Source organism: Platichthys flesus, chromosome 5 (genome assembly GCF_949316205.1).
Source record: "Platichthys flesus chromosome 5, fPlaFle2.1, whole genome shotgun sequence".
In the NCBI taxonomy this organism is placed as follows: Eukaryota; Metazoa; Chordata; class Actinopteri; order Pleuronectiformes; family Pleuronectidae; genus Platichthys; species Platichthys flesus.
Window position 1 is genome coordinate 23,992,554 of NC_084949.1, and position 13,971 is coordinate 24,006,524.

The 13,971-nt window shown below is 43.0% G+C and overlaps 1 protein-coding gene across 1 annotated transcript in view; it reads left to right on the forward strand.

The window, feature by feature from the left end:
• grin2ab (glutamate receptor, ionotropic, N-methyl D-aspartate 2A, b) overlaps positions 1 to 13,971 on the forward strand; it is a 96,610-nt gene that overhangs the window by 9,577 nt on the left and 73,062 nt on the right. Inside the window, exons 3-4 of the mRNA XM_062388936.1 lie at positions 10,571 to 10,795; positions 10,893 to 11,051. Coding sequence (XP_062244920.1) covers positions 10,571 to 10,795; positions 10,893 to 11,051 — 384 coding nt within the window. The remainder of the gene's footprint in view (positions 1 to 10,570; positions 10,796 to 10,892; positions 11,052 to 13,971) is intronic.

Below are 13,971 nucleotides of genomic sequence, written 5' to 3' on the forward strand. Positions count from 1 at the left end.
GTGGCTTGTTAATCTTGTCAATGTATTTTTTTTTAGGCTTGAAATGAAATGCTTCTGCAATCTGCCAGGAAGTTGTCAACATGGACCCAAATGTACCAGATTTCAACCTCGATCACCACATGATTTAGTGAGTCAGGGTCTGGCCGGGCTTCTATCTCTCTTTTCCTCTAAATGATCTCGTTGAGAAGTCTGCCAGGCAGCAAGGGGCCAAAAATATTCATAAAACATCTGCAGATCATACAAAATATATAACTCCAGGTATACGGTAATGCTCCCGTCGACTCGGGCGACAAGTCCCGTCTCAGCCAGACGGGGCACATGGTGATGAACATCTGAAGCGTCCCTCTCCTCCTGCCAAGTGCAGCTTTTAATGGCAATGACACAACACTTCAAAAGCATATTTTGACCAGACACTGGCACCCGGAGATGAATAATCAAGGGGAGATGGCTTGTTGGCGGCTTTTGAAATGAATGCCCTGACCCCAAAACTCAGATACTTAAAATTTCATAGTGACATTATGTAAGATAATAATACAGCTTTTTATATCTGCTCCAACTGCCTGATAAAACTAAGAGAAAGGGGAAATGTTAGGAATACCACTAATCATATCTAAAACCAGTAAATGACACTGTATGTTGTTGAAGCGATGGCATTAATTGAAGTAAAATGTACTGTCCAGTTAATCTTCTTATGTGAATCTTCTATATATGGCTGTATTTAAATATATAATATTAAACACCTAAAAACATCTTAAATTATGTTATATATGTTGTTGACTGTGTGTGTGACATTATTTAACATGTTTCCAGCCATGTAAAGATGAATCCACAAATTCATTCAAATTAACAGCACATGTTTTTTCCATCTTTTAATTGAGTCATAGCTGATTAACCCACGATTCTACTCGTCCTGGTTAAAACTTCGGTGTTTAGGACAAAGGATAAACTGCCGGCCAATTATTTTAAGCTTTAATACATTTACTTCATCGGTGAACAGACATTTTCATGTAGATTTTCTAGGCAATGATGGTTAAGAGAAAAACTCCCATGATCCCACGCTGCTTTGTTGTTGTTTTGATTGATAGACCCCGCCCCTCGTGGCCATGTATTGTTCACTTAAACATGATGGGACCATTGTGGAAACAGTGATGGGATATCACATCAAACCTTATTAAAATTGAAAGGAGTGTGATGGTTTAACTTTTTGGTTTCTTCCATCCTTTGAGGTGTAAGGAATCTAGAATCAGTGTGTTTATTTTTTATATCCATCTCTTTGATAAATCCGATATAGAGTTTATATCTTTAAGATTTTATTCCATGAAGAGCTGCTGTTCCAAAGTGTTTCAGGTGTCGGCTGGAACAGACTGACGTGTGAACCCCGGCAACTCATTTACATGATAAAGTGTCTGTTTGAAAAAGGGCTTCAGGGGAAGAACATGAAAGAGGAAAAGAGCAACTTCACAGACTCTGGTTCACTATGAAAAGTTTAAAAATCTCTCCTTTGTGACATCACATCTGAGACTTTATTTCCTCTACTTATTACATCAATATTTAGTCTTTGTGAGGAAAAAAATTGGTGGATTAATAAATGTCTCTTCTGGCATCAATAATGGATCTGTGGAGAGATCGGCGCACTTGTCATGCATGAAAACGAGTGGAAATTCCAGTTTGGGGTTAAAAATTAAAGGGAGGATTTATTCCATCATGACATCAGACTGTCTAACAAGGCTTACCAGTGATTGTCTACAACCGTCCTGTGTCATTTAAATGTTTCAGGTCCTTCAATAATTAAAAGCCAGAAAAATCACATGGTATATTCATAAGGACGGCGTAGTCTCATACTGTGCCGTACTCGTGAAACCTACTTTTACACTTTTCTCGTACAAATGTTTAATTAATATGAATTTATTCTGAAAGTTCCTTTACGTAAACAAACAAACACTTCAAACTGCACCAAACCTAGTGTGAGTTATGTGACTAAAGCATATTCGTGAGGTTATATCATTATTTCAAATATTCACTCCCCAGGCTTCGCTACGATTCCTCCTCCACACCCTAAATACAATGGAGTTCAATTTAAATGGAAAATATATGAAGCCTAACAAGCCACCTCAGCATATGGCCTCCCTCCATCTCCCCCAAGGTCAGAACTCTCCTGCTTGAGAGTCTTGCAGCTCTGGCTCGGCTTCATAATAACTTTATATTTATTCCTCTTCTCTCACCTTTTCCTGGCCCACCCTCGGCCTTCGCCTGCACGGGGGTGGATTCTTTACATCTCGCCCACAAATACCCTCTAAGTCAAACACATGGAGACAAAGGTGCACACACAAACGCACACTGCAGCCCCCCCCCCGACTGAATCAGGGAGTGTGTCCTTTCTGGTGTTTGGCATTGACCTTGTTTATTCATATTTATTGCAGATAAAATATGAATGACAGAACTCTTGCGGACACTTTCTGTTCCCCTGGTTCCGCACGTACCACGAGTTGAAAAAAATACAGAGATGACAGAATTGTCCAAAAGTGTGTCCCCCTCCGACACATGTACACACATTTCTCTGCATCGCTGAAATTTTGATGTGGAAAGAGGCGGTTGGGCTGTTAAAAGAGTGTCTAGGGGAGCAGGAGGCGGGCGGGCGGCTTCTTTATCGAGGACGAGGGGAGAGAGAGAGAGACTTGGAACTTACATCAATGTTAAACAAATGAAAATGTAATGTTTCAAACGAGACCTTTTCTGCATACCCTGCTGTCGAATCAAGACAACAAGAGAAATTGTGTTTTCGCAGTTCGGTGTCTGGGTGGGTGGATAATGATACAAACACTGTGCCTTTAGTAAATGCAGAGCAATCTTTGGAAAAATACAAACCCCACCCCCCGGTGCTTCCAGGTCAGGAAGACGCACATTTAAGCATATTATGTGAAAGTGCATGTGTATTAAGATTCATTAAAGGTGATGCACTGCATTTGCATGAAATTTGAGACCATTCTTTTATGTTGTTTTATGTAATAGAGGTAAGATGGTGTTTGGTTTTGAATAGTTGTGGTGGGATGTTTTTGTTTATCTGGCACTGCAGACCCCATTTGTAATATCTACATCTAAATATTCAGCTTAAAGTAAAGATAGAATCTGCCCCTTGTCATGCTGCAAAACATGTTTGAATCCTTTGACTCCAGATCAGATATATATTTGGTCTGAGTTATTGTCAGTCTTCTCTTACATTAATAAACTACAACATGTCAGTGTGTGTTAGCGACGGAGACATTAGGTCCTGCAGCTATTTCCATCATTGTCCCAGGTGCTTACGCAGTTCACCATCCTCCATGAAGACGGAGAGACGAGACCTTCAGCGGCCGCCATTAAGGAACATTACAGAACACGAGCTGAAGCATTAAAAAGAAATCATCATAAACACAAACAATCAATACGGTGTTTCGGCGAGTGTGATGGTAAACGCCCTTAAAATCTACCGTTTCATGTCCGTGAGAATAAAAGAAAAGCAAAAAATAACGTGATATCCAAATCCTGTTATAAGGAACCACTTTCTAATCTTTTCATAGCCTCTTGAAATACTTCCCGGAAGCCTTTTCAAAGTAAAACCCTGTGTTTAATTGAATTTGATTTGATCGGACTCTCCCGGAGGCCGGAGAAGTTCTGAGAACTGACAGCTGCCGGCTCCGGCTCGCAGCTCTCAGCCTCAGGGCGAGTTCGACCTGTATGTCTGGTGCTGGGGCAAGTTCAAGGTTTCTATAAGAGGGATATACACCACATGTATAAACCACATTGTTGAAGTAGTACCGGATCAATAAACCCCTCCAGTGTGTAGAGCTGTCCGCTCGTTTAACAGAAACGTTTTGTTCTCTGTTTCTACACGTGTTAAATAAAGCAGATGTGACCAGAGGTTGGCACAGAGCGAGTAAAGTCGATATACACACACTTACAACTTCAAAATACACCGGAAACTACCAAAACACCGCCCAAAGGTGGGTGGCGGTCTCTTCTTTTAACTTCTGTCAAAGACAAACATCACAATGAACTCCTCTGAAAAGAGACTCACTACAAGTGGAGGGAAGCAACGTTTCTTCTTCAACTTTGTTATTTTTCTCAGTGCTCTCCACGACTCAGAGCTGTTTCCTTCACCAATGGGTTTTCATCAGGGAGTGTTTGTTAGCAGGATTAGACAGAAACTACTTGGATTAAAACTGTGAAACTTAGTGAAAGAATGTGGTAGAGATCACCGGGTCGGTCCAGGATGTTTTTCACTTCCTCTGGGAGCCAGGGCGTTTTGCATTTCTTAGATATGATCTGTATGCTTGTAATTTGTTTTTTTTCTTGATATTTAGAAAAGTCTTACTGTCAATCTTCAGGGAAGAATGTTGTGGTGTGGAGTCAGGACGTAAAAGTAATCTTAATTTCTTAATTGTAAATTTTTCAAAATTTTCCTTGATTTTTCAGAGAATTATGACTGAATCTAGACCAAAAATAAAAACAAATTCAGACATATTTAGGAGGGTTAGAGTTTTTTAACAAGTGTGTGCATTTCGTTCAGTTCCAAATTCAAATCTGGATCTAGCGAAGTCTACAAGGCTGAAGACTTTTTTCAGCCACTATAGTAACAACCTGTAACTTCTACCAAAAAGTATTAAGACTAGTTTTAATTTGACAGACACAGTTAGGTCTTCGGCCGAGGTTTACACTCTACTGGAAGCAACGTATCTGAAAAACTAATTTATACATTTTAAAACTTGCAGTGACTCAACTTATAATGAAACCTATGATAATTTAATCAATTCAAACAGGCAAACCCATTGTCAATTTATTCAGATATGTTGTGTACGCCTTGCGGATGATGGGCGTGTCCCAGCATCAAACAGGTATTATGCAGCGGCTTCTCGCTTTTGTTCTGCGACAAACACAACAGAAAAGTCACTTGATGCGGATGTTATTCATCAAACAGGCGCAATTGCTCTGAAGTTTTCGGTTCCTGTCATCCGAGGCACAGCTTGATCACTGGGATCCTCCTCTTCATGTGTTTAGCCCTTACAGGAGGAATGCGCAGATGACAGCGGGAGGTTTGATTGACGCGGTCGACGGCACGTTCCCTTTGCAGTTATTAAGATTCACCCTGGGTTGGATCTACAACACAGATTTTTCAGATCTATTCAAACCGTATATTAAAGGGAGGTTGAAGACTAAAAATTAAAAATGCAGCTTTCGGAAGACATTACCATAACAACGGAAAAACGTCTCGGGGCACAGCGATGAATTATTTAGAAGTTGCGAGTGACAGTTTCTTAGAAAGGAAAGTTACAGTGGAAAAAAACAACAACAACATTAATGCAGCATTTTCCTAAATAAACAAAGATGGAGGAGAGTTGTGGTTTTTGTGGTTATTTAACCTAAAATGTGAATTTAAGCAAATTCATTACGATGATTAAACTCCTGACTTTCAGCTGAGCTGCTTGTTTAACCAACATTTTATATTTTGACTCCCTACCGCTCTGGTTTTACCAAAGTTGTAAATAATTCACAGCAACAGAAAGTAAATCAGGACCTTTAATACCCAGTTGGAAAGTTTAAATTTCATTTAATGGATGTTTTTATTTCAGCATCACTACATTTCTCTTAAATCCTTCCAGTCTTGATGGATTCTGTCCATTCCCCCCATCGCACAAACATCCCCAGTTTCACCACTCCACTGTGTCTCTGTTTGAGATCTTGTTCAGATGCAGAATAAACATAAACCACAGCCCCAGTTAATGATAATTAGCCGCTGCTCTGGTAAATCAGACGGTAATTTCATGCAGATTGCCAGCGCAAATATGTGCATAAATCTGGCCCCGGCACTCAGAGTTAGGAATTTGGAGGAAAGTGGACATTAACAAACCAGAGTTGGAGAAATATAACGTTTGATGATTGGGGGAAAGAAAAACTTTAAACTGTAGAGAACTGGGTGATAAGACATTATTCCTGCTCGGCTGCTGAGAAGCTGGGCTGCCCCAGTGACTGTAGCTCTGCACACAGGAAATGATGATGACGCTCTACATTATTCAGCCGGAGAGAGGTGTTATCTCTGATAGTGCAACAGGCCTAGGTTCGTTCATCTGATGTTAATGACTCAAGATTAAGGAGTAAGCACCTCTACAGGCAATCTGAGATAAGTGTTTCCAGGTTGAGCAACAACATCTCTCAAGTTCTTCTATAACATGAATGACTATAATCTCCTAGACGCCAGTAACCCGACTATTGACCTTGGTCTGAGTAAGACATTCTTTTGATTGTGATTGTGATTTCATTTATAAATGAAGCCGTCTCGACCACTCAAAGCTCTTTACAGGACAAGTAGCTGTTTCAATCACTGATCCACACATTCACACAGAGCTTATTCTGTCACACACCACTGACACAGTGTCAGCGCAGCCGCCGGTGGAGCCAGGGAATCGAATCAGGGACTTGTAAGTGGACGACCCTCTCTACCTCCTGAGCCACAGCTGCCCTTACTCCATTCATATTCCTGTTTACAGGTCACAGAGCACAGTCTGATTCTGACTCACGTTAAGATCATGTATGTTACATCGCACATCCGACCTCCCCTCTAATAGTTTAATGTGCGATGTTAGCGTTTCCCCTTTTGAGTGTTTTCAAAATTTAGCAAAAGGTTGAACTCCTCCAAATTGATGGGGAAACTCCATTAGGACATTATAATGTGATAAAGACGTCTACATAATTCAACTTAGGCTGAAATACTCCACACGACATAATCCCATTATTGCTTATCCAATGTTTGACCTTCGTAAGGTTAAGACGATCAAACAATCCTATTTACAGGACAGTGACTTGTCTTAATATATAATAGGGTTAATATTGGAATATATAACATACATGTAAACACATCTAATGTTGAGTGAAGAGCAGTTTGCTGAAGACTCATTTAAATTGGTGTTTTTGAAGGATTCAACCAGCGTCCAGAGATGCTTTAAAAGCAATTATCTCATTTAACGTTTACTTCTTAAATTGAACACCTGACTATTGTGCAAAGAGAATATTATTGCAAAATAAAATTAAATGAAATGGGGAGAAAAGAGCTAATTGTTCAAATGAACATGTTGCAGGTGGTTACTTGTTAAAAACGCCACACAAAAAATAGAAGTCCTGCACAATCACAGTACAATTATAGTCTTCAAGTTAAACTCCACCCACATGCATTTGCATAATAAGCCACTTCAGACAAAGCAATGAGTGACTCGATCATGATAAACTGAGAATGAAGTTGTTTTAATCAATTTAAATTCCCTCTCAGAGAAACAGACTCCCTGCCTCCGCATCGCGTGTCTGCAAACACAGAATTTGGGGGGGGGAGTGTCTCTTTAATATATTTGGGGGGCAACAAGGCCCACATAACCAGGAGCCTAATTTGTGTTGTCATCTAGAGACACTGTGCGGAGCTGCTTCACTGGCGATGAAGGAGAGAAGGAAACTGTGGAGGGATGGATTTAAGCAATTACACCCACATGAGCTCTATTTAATCGGCGTTAGGGCTAACATTGTTGAACCAAAAAATGTGCTCACATGCGAGGAGAATCACTCAGGGTTGCGTTGCAGCGTGCAACAAAGATGTCCTCTGATTCATTGTCACTGGGGCTGCTCGAGGGCCTCTTAATGCCAGCTCCCATTAAAGCACCGGGTGTGTTGTCTCGAGCGGTGACTGGGATATCATATTTCACAGATCCACATTTAACTTCAGCCCGAGAACCACCAAACTCTTTTGGACAAGACTCGTTTGCTGCTCGGAGGCAAATTTGTTCAATTCAGGAAACATGTTTGAATGAGGACAAACAAAAGCTTCGCTCAGTGGCGCCTGTGTGTCTGTGCCTGTGTCTGTGCCTGTGTCTGTGTCTGTGCCTGTGCCTATGTCTGTGTCTGTGTCTGTAGCGCAGTGAAGTGGTTATTAAAAAACTCACCTTTTATAACGAGTGAACATTCAGTGTTGGCAGGAAAACAGCTAATTATGCCTGCTGAACATTATTGCATTATTTAGATCTTTCATTTTTTCAGTACCATGGAAATATCTGCATAAGCACTCACACACAGGGAAGCAATTTTCCCTGGTGTGGTCTTATTGGACGCTGATCACACGAGTCAGCAGATCTGGTTTTTGGGGACAAATGCAAATACAGCAGAAACGCTCGGGTACCCAGCACGGCTCCTAGTTGTCTTAGCACCGATGCTAACTCCGTGGAAAGTTAGTGTAAGCCCGTCCCCATTGGTCGGGGGGGGGTTGACACTAATTCCCTGGGACAGGAGCGTAGCGGTGTGTGATTTAGCGGCGTATGCTAAGTGCTGCTGCAGCTGCAGGCTAGTCTGTGGGCGCCGGGGCAGAGAGAGCAAGCTGGGAAAGTACGGACTCGACTAACTGGCCTGATTAGACCGGGTGTGAGATGACATGGATCAGACACACACACCAACCCAGCCGGAAAGACAGATTGGCAGGATTAGAGAACGGGTTTAAAAATGAAAACTGTATTAACAGAGAAAATGAATCTGATGTGAATGCAAAGTTTTAAAATTCAATAAAGTGAGTGGAGGATGAAGAGGGATAAGGAGCGGAGGTTCACTCTCCTCCCGGGTGGATATATGTTTTTCTCTTCTCCTGCTCTGCTGGACTGTGGTGGTGTAAGAAATTGGCTGAGATGCAACGTAGCGTTCGCATCACGGTTTCATTAGCTCTCATTCAGCCTCGGGCGTTTCACACTGCATTTCCTTCCACTCATCTGCTTCTCTCAGATCTGCTGCCTTTACAGGGAAAGGTAACACAGGCTGGAACTTGGTGAGGGGATATATCGCCCTGAGTGGAAAGAAACGCTATTTGTCACCCGGGTGAACGTTATTGATTGATGCCGACACTCGTGCGCCCTCAGCCATTCTGAATGTTTCCCCTCAAACCCCCGTGAATGGAGTGAAATCAGATTAGGTTTATTTCAGGGTTATTTTATTCATTAATAGTCGGCACTTTACAGTGAACACTGCCTGCAGGCTTAGATTACGTTCAAATAAAGGCAGGCGGTGGAAGGGAGATCCAGAGCGTCTCGTGAAGGGAGATCCAGAGCGTCTTGTGAAGCCCGATTAGCACGAGATGAAGTTAGGTTCAACCCTGTTGGTCTGATGGTCGCTCACTTTGGAGCAGAATGAAGTGATCTTCAAACAGAGGGGGGGGACAGACCCTAGAACTCTCGTGTCTGGGGCCCATCACGTGATTTTTGATTTTTTGTCGTATTACTTTTGCACTCTAGAATTTCACTAATGATTCAATTCAAGTCACATCTCTGAGTCACAGATTTCTCCAAGATAAATACAAGCCGATCTCTGAGCGCCCCGGCGGATCGCTTTGCAGCTCTTAGTGTGTTTTTGAAGACATGTTCGGAATACTCCAGACGCTTATTTCCTGCTTGTTGGAAAATATATTCAGTCCACGGCAAAGTGAAATAGATTTTGTACTTTTTTTTTTCAAAAGGTGTTTATAGATTATTTTCAACAAAGAAAAACGAGATATTACTTATGTTGCAGGACACAATACAAATATGTGTTTATGTATATTACACATAATGGCTATCTTTTGCTATTCTTCATATTTCTTTTTATCTTCTCCTTGTGAGATTACTTTTGAAAGTTATCTTTTTGTCTTTGATGGTTTGTTTTCTTGTTCTTTTCAAAGCACTTTGTAACGGCTGTTTTAAAAGGTGCTATAAAAGTATATTTTATTATTATGAAATGAAAATGGATCAGAAGAGAAGCAGACACAGTCGAAGGTGGTAAAGCTCCTCGATGTTACCTGCTACCCGCACATAAACCGAAACAAAAAAGAGGAGGAAGAATATGCGTAATAATATAAAATAACAATATATTAAAGTAATGCATATTCAATTTGGGCATTAAGTCTTTCAGGGGCCACTGGAGAAGATTATATAGGTTTGATATGGTTTTATCAGTTTTTGGAATAAGAACACATCAGTATTTTATACCCTGACAGAACATATAACCTCCCGTCCTTTGTGTCTCATTGATCATCTCTACACAGAGAGAACTGTCAGGGTAAAGGCTTCAGCCGCATGGCAACATAAAGTCAGGCTTGAGAATATTGTGGAGATCGCACAACTTCTACAGACACAACTCTCACTTCTACAGACACAACTCTCTGATCATTACTGGTGCTTCTGGCGTGTCTTTCAGAGAGGCGGTGGTCTAGTGGTAGAAACTTGGACTATGGGCAGAGAAGGTCTCTGGTTCGTCTCTGGTTCAACTCCACGGAGAGACAACAAAAGACGAACCTTGATTGATCTGTCCAAAAATCCAAGAGTCTCCCTACCCTGTCTAGTGCCCCTGAGCAAGGCACCTAACTCCCCCAACATCTGCTCCCCGAGCGCTGTACATGGTCGCTCACTGCTCTGTGTGTCCTGCACACAGATGGGTTAAATGCAGAGGTTAAATTTACCTACCATTGCATGAGTGTGTAGTACATGTCTGTGCATGTGTTTGGTATAAATAAACATATCTTAATCTTAATCTTAATCTTCAGGGTATGATGGGTGTAGTGGGCTGGATTTTACTCCTACTCTCCCAAATGATGGTGCCTGTGGCGTCCCAGAAGCCTCCAGGGCTCAACGTGGGTGTGATCATGGGCCAGACGCGCCCCATCTCCGATCAGGAGTTCCAGCCGGCGCGGCGCCCCGATGATGCCCTTGACGTCTCCGTGGTGTCACTGAGGATCAACGAGACTGACCCCAAGTCTGTGATTACGCAGGTGAGACACGCTTTTACACACACACACACACACCCACACACAGACACACACATGTGCCTTTATCGAAGCCTGAGTTTGTTTCCCTGTGTGTCCCGAGGTGTGTGAGCTTCTGTCACGCACTCGTCTCCACGGCATTGTGTTCGCCGATGGCACCGATCAGGAGGCCATTGCCCAGATCCTTGACTTCCTGTCCGTTCAGACCCAGCTTCCAGTTCTGGGAGTCCACGGAGGCTCCTCGATGATAATGGCTGACAAGGTGAGTGACCGTGACACAATCCCTGACCGGTAGCCCACACAAGCAGCACACACACACATGCTTCTTTGTACGCACTGTGTTTGTGTTGTGGAAGCCCGACTGGGAATTTGTGATCCCTCCTCTCGGCTCTGGATGTTTAAAGAATGATGCTTTTCAACCTGTGTGATTTTTCAAATGTCCCGACGTGTGTGTTGGCAATCTAGTCGCGCTCTCACTTCCCTGAGAGACAGGGACATCGTTCACTTCCTTCCTATAGGAACTATAAGAGGATGTTGCAGTCAGCATGTTGTAGATTAGAGAAATGACGCGCTGGAGGCACGTGGAAGCTTGTTTGTGCTTCCGGGCGCCGCTCTGTCAGATTATTCTATACGTTCAGAGCTGAGAACTCTGCCAAGCCTGTAAGTTGGTACAGGCAGAATTTAAATCAGTCTGTGGATTGATCGCGGGGCATAAGCAATTCTATTTGAATCAGCCTTTTACAAGAAAGGAGTACGTTCACATTTAGAAGTACAATATTCAAAAGGTCAGAAGAATTATTTGCAAGGAGCACGCAGCATTCCTCTGGTTTTCCTTTTAACTGTTTCTGCTCGGTCGAAACTGGGCCACGCAAAAACTGAGTCTGGTGCTCAGCGGGAGGCCGGAGGAATAGATTCCTAGATTTAAAAAAGAGAAAAAGAGAATATATCCTTTCAGGGTGGATTTCTGTCTGAGTGCTGTGTGACGCTGGGTGCAGACCCGTGGATGTGTGTGTGTGTGGATGTGTGTGTGTGTGGATGTGTGGATGTGTGGATGTGTGTGTGTGGATGTGTGTGTGTGTGGATGTGTGTGTGTGTTTCCTCAGCAGAAGCCTCTCTCCCTGCTCCTGACTCTGTAGACCTCGCTGACTGACAGACAAACTGAGGAAGCTTTGATAAAAACACAACTGCTTCTTTAGCTCTTAAATCTCTCCGGGCACGGCAGCCGAAACGCAGGAACCAATAACTGCCGCAGTACAGCAGCCGTTTGAAGTACAAGTTGAACGGGGATGCAGTGTGTGTGTGTTTGTTTGTGTGTGTTTGTGCGAGAGAGAGAAAGGGAGGCTGAAATAGAGGGGGAGGAAGGTACAAGGAAACAGTGGGAGTTGGGGCTGCGGTGTCAAGGTTATCCAGCTTTCACCCTCCTCCCAATGAGAACATAATGATAGGCAGAATAAAGAAGTAGTTTTTCCCGCCACCAGTCGCTGCTGTTCCCCATTAAACCAGGTGTTTAACCCCCGACCGCTCTAATTGATCTGTTTGGTGGCCAAAAGCACTCGAGGGCGGTCAACCATAGCAGCTCCCCGCTGTGAGTGTGTGAGTGTGTGTGGGCTCAGCCTGTAACTAACCAGCCCCCCCGCTACTGCTCCTGCAGACCTGTCCTGTAAATTAAAAAATAAAAAAACAATCCCGCCTGGTTTGAATTAAGCACAACTGGCAGGTGTGCGGAAGCTCAGTGACTCAGCAAATGGTTTATTAGATCAGTTTGCCGACACCTACCTGGTGTGTGGGGGGGTATTGATGATGCTCCTCCTGGGTGTACTTATGAATAACAGCCTAATCAATAATTTCTCATCAGTGAATCATTCATTATTAAGTCTGCAGCGGTTATTGGTTCATTCTTTGGATTTAATTGGTTAATAAGTGGTGTTTGTTTTCATTTCTTGGGATGTGCATCGCAGGTGTTTTTAAGATGTTTACTGTAAATGGGACCGGGTGCTGAGGTTTCATTTTAGGAGCCTGTGCAGGCAACAAGGTTCTGTGTTCGACTGGTTTCCAGACAACCCAAAACAAGGCAGGCAGGTGTGGAGTCAGAGCCGGCTTCCAGTCCAGCATCACAGACGAACACAGAACTGGACATGTCTGGATATTGCAGGCGGCTGAGTGATGGACCTGAGGCGCAGGCAGACTGAGTATTAGCAGGGAAGTAAGAAGCCACCTGGCAGTGAAGTAACTTTCCAAAAATCCAGGTATAGAGAGAGAGAGTGTGGCTGTAGAGTTCACACCGATAGAAGAGGCTGAACTGATATCTGATGGAGTCTGGATGGGATGAACCGGGGATTTAACTACTGCAGGTGGTTCGGGGAGTTGATTGGAAGATGAGCCTGGGGGAGGGGGGGGGGGGGGACCAGAGACCCTGCAGGAGTCATACCTCCACCTACACCCAACAGTTCCCTTACATTCAATATAAGCTGAACTGATTCCACACCTTTATGGAGATCAGTTCCCTAAACGTACCTGATTTTTAAACTTAGAACTCTTATTGGTGAACGTAATAAAGAGAACCAGTGTCTCCCAATAATTATCTAGTCTGTGCTGGTCCGCCATATTCTAATTAGTCCCCCAAAACTTTTGACCAAGGCAGTCGGACCTCATAGATCCAGTTCCAGCTGTGGCATGAAGCACAGTTCTCTCTCTCTCTCTCTCAGACACGAGAACTGATCTCTCTCTCTCTGTAGACAGTGAATATGTCACTCTGAATCTGAAACCCGTCAAAGTGACCTTCATGCTCCCTTGTTATCGCCTTAGATTTAATCAATTCTTTGGGGGAAGGCTACACAACCATTAACAAAATGAGGATAAACACACAAACACAAGGGCGGTGACACACAGCAGGAAAAGGGGGGAGAATCAGATTAATCCAAATGTTGCTCTGTCTTACACCATCCATCTCTGACAAGGTGGATATAGATATTACTCACTATCTCAATAAAAAGATGGGCTGGGCACAGGGGGGGGTGTAACTTCCTAGATCTGAAAGTGACCTCTTCAAAGTGCTTCTCTTCTACGACTCAACAGTCCAATAGAATTCAATTTGTACTGAATTAAACCAACAAACCAACAAATTGACACAATCGAGAAGCTGCGGAGGTTTCGGTGCTTCTCTCTGATTAATCACAGAAACC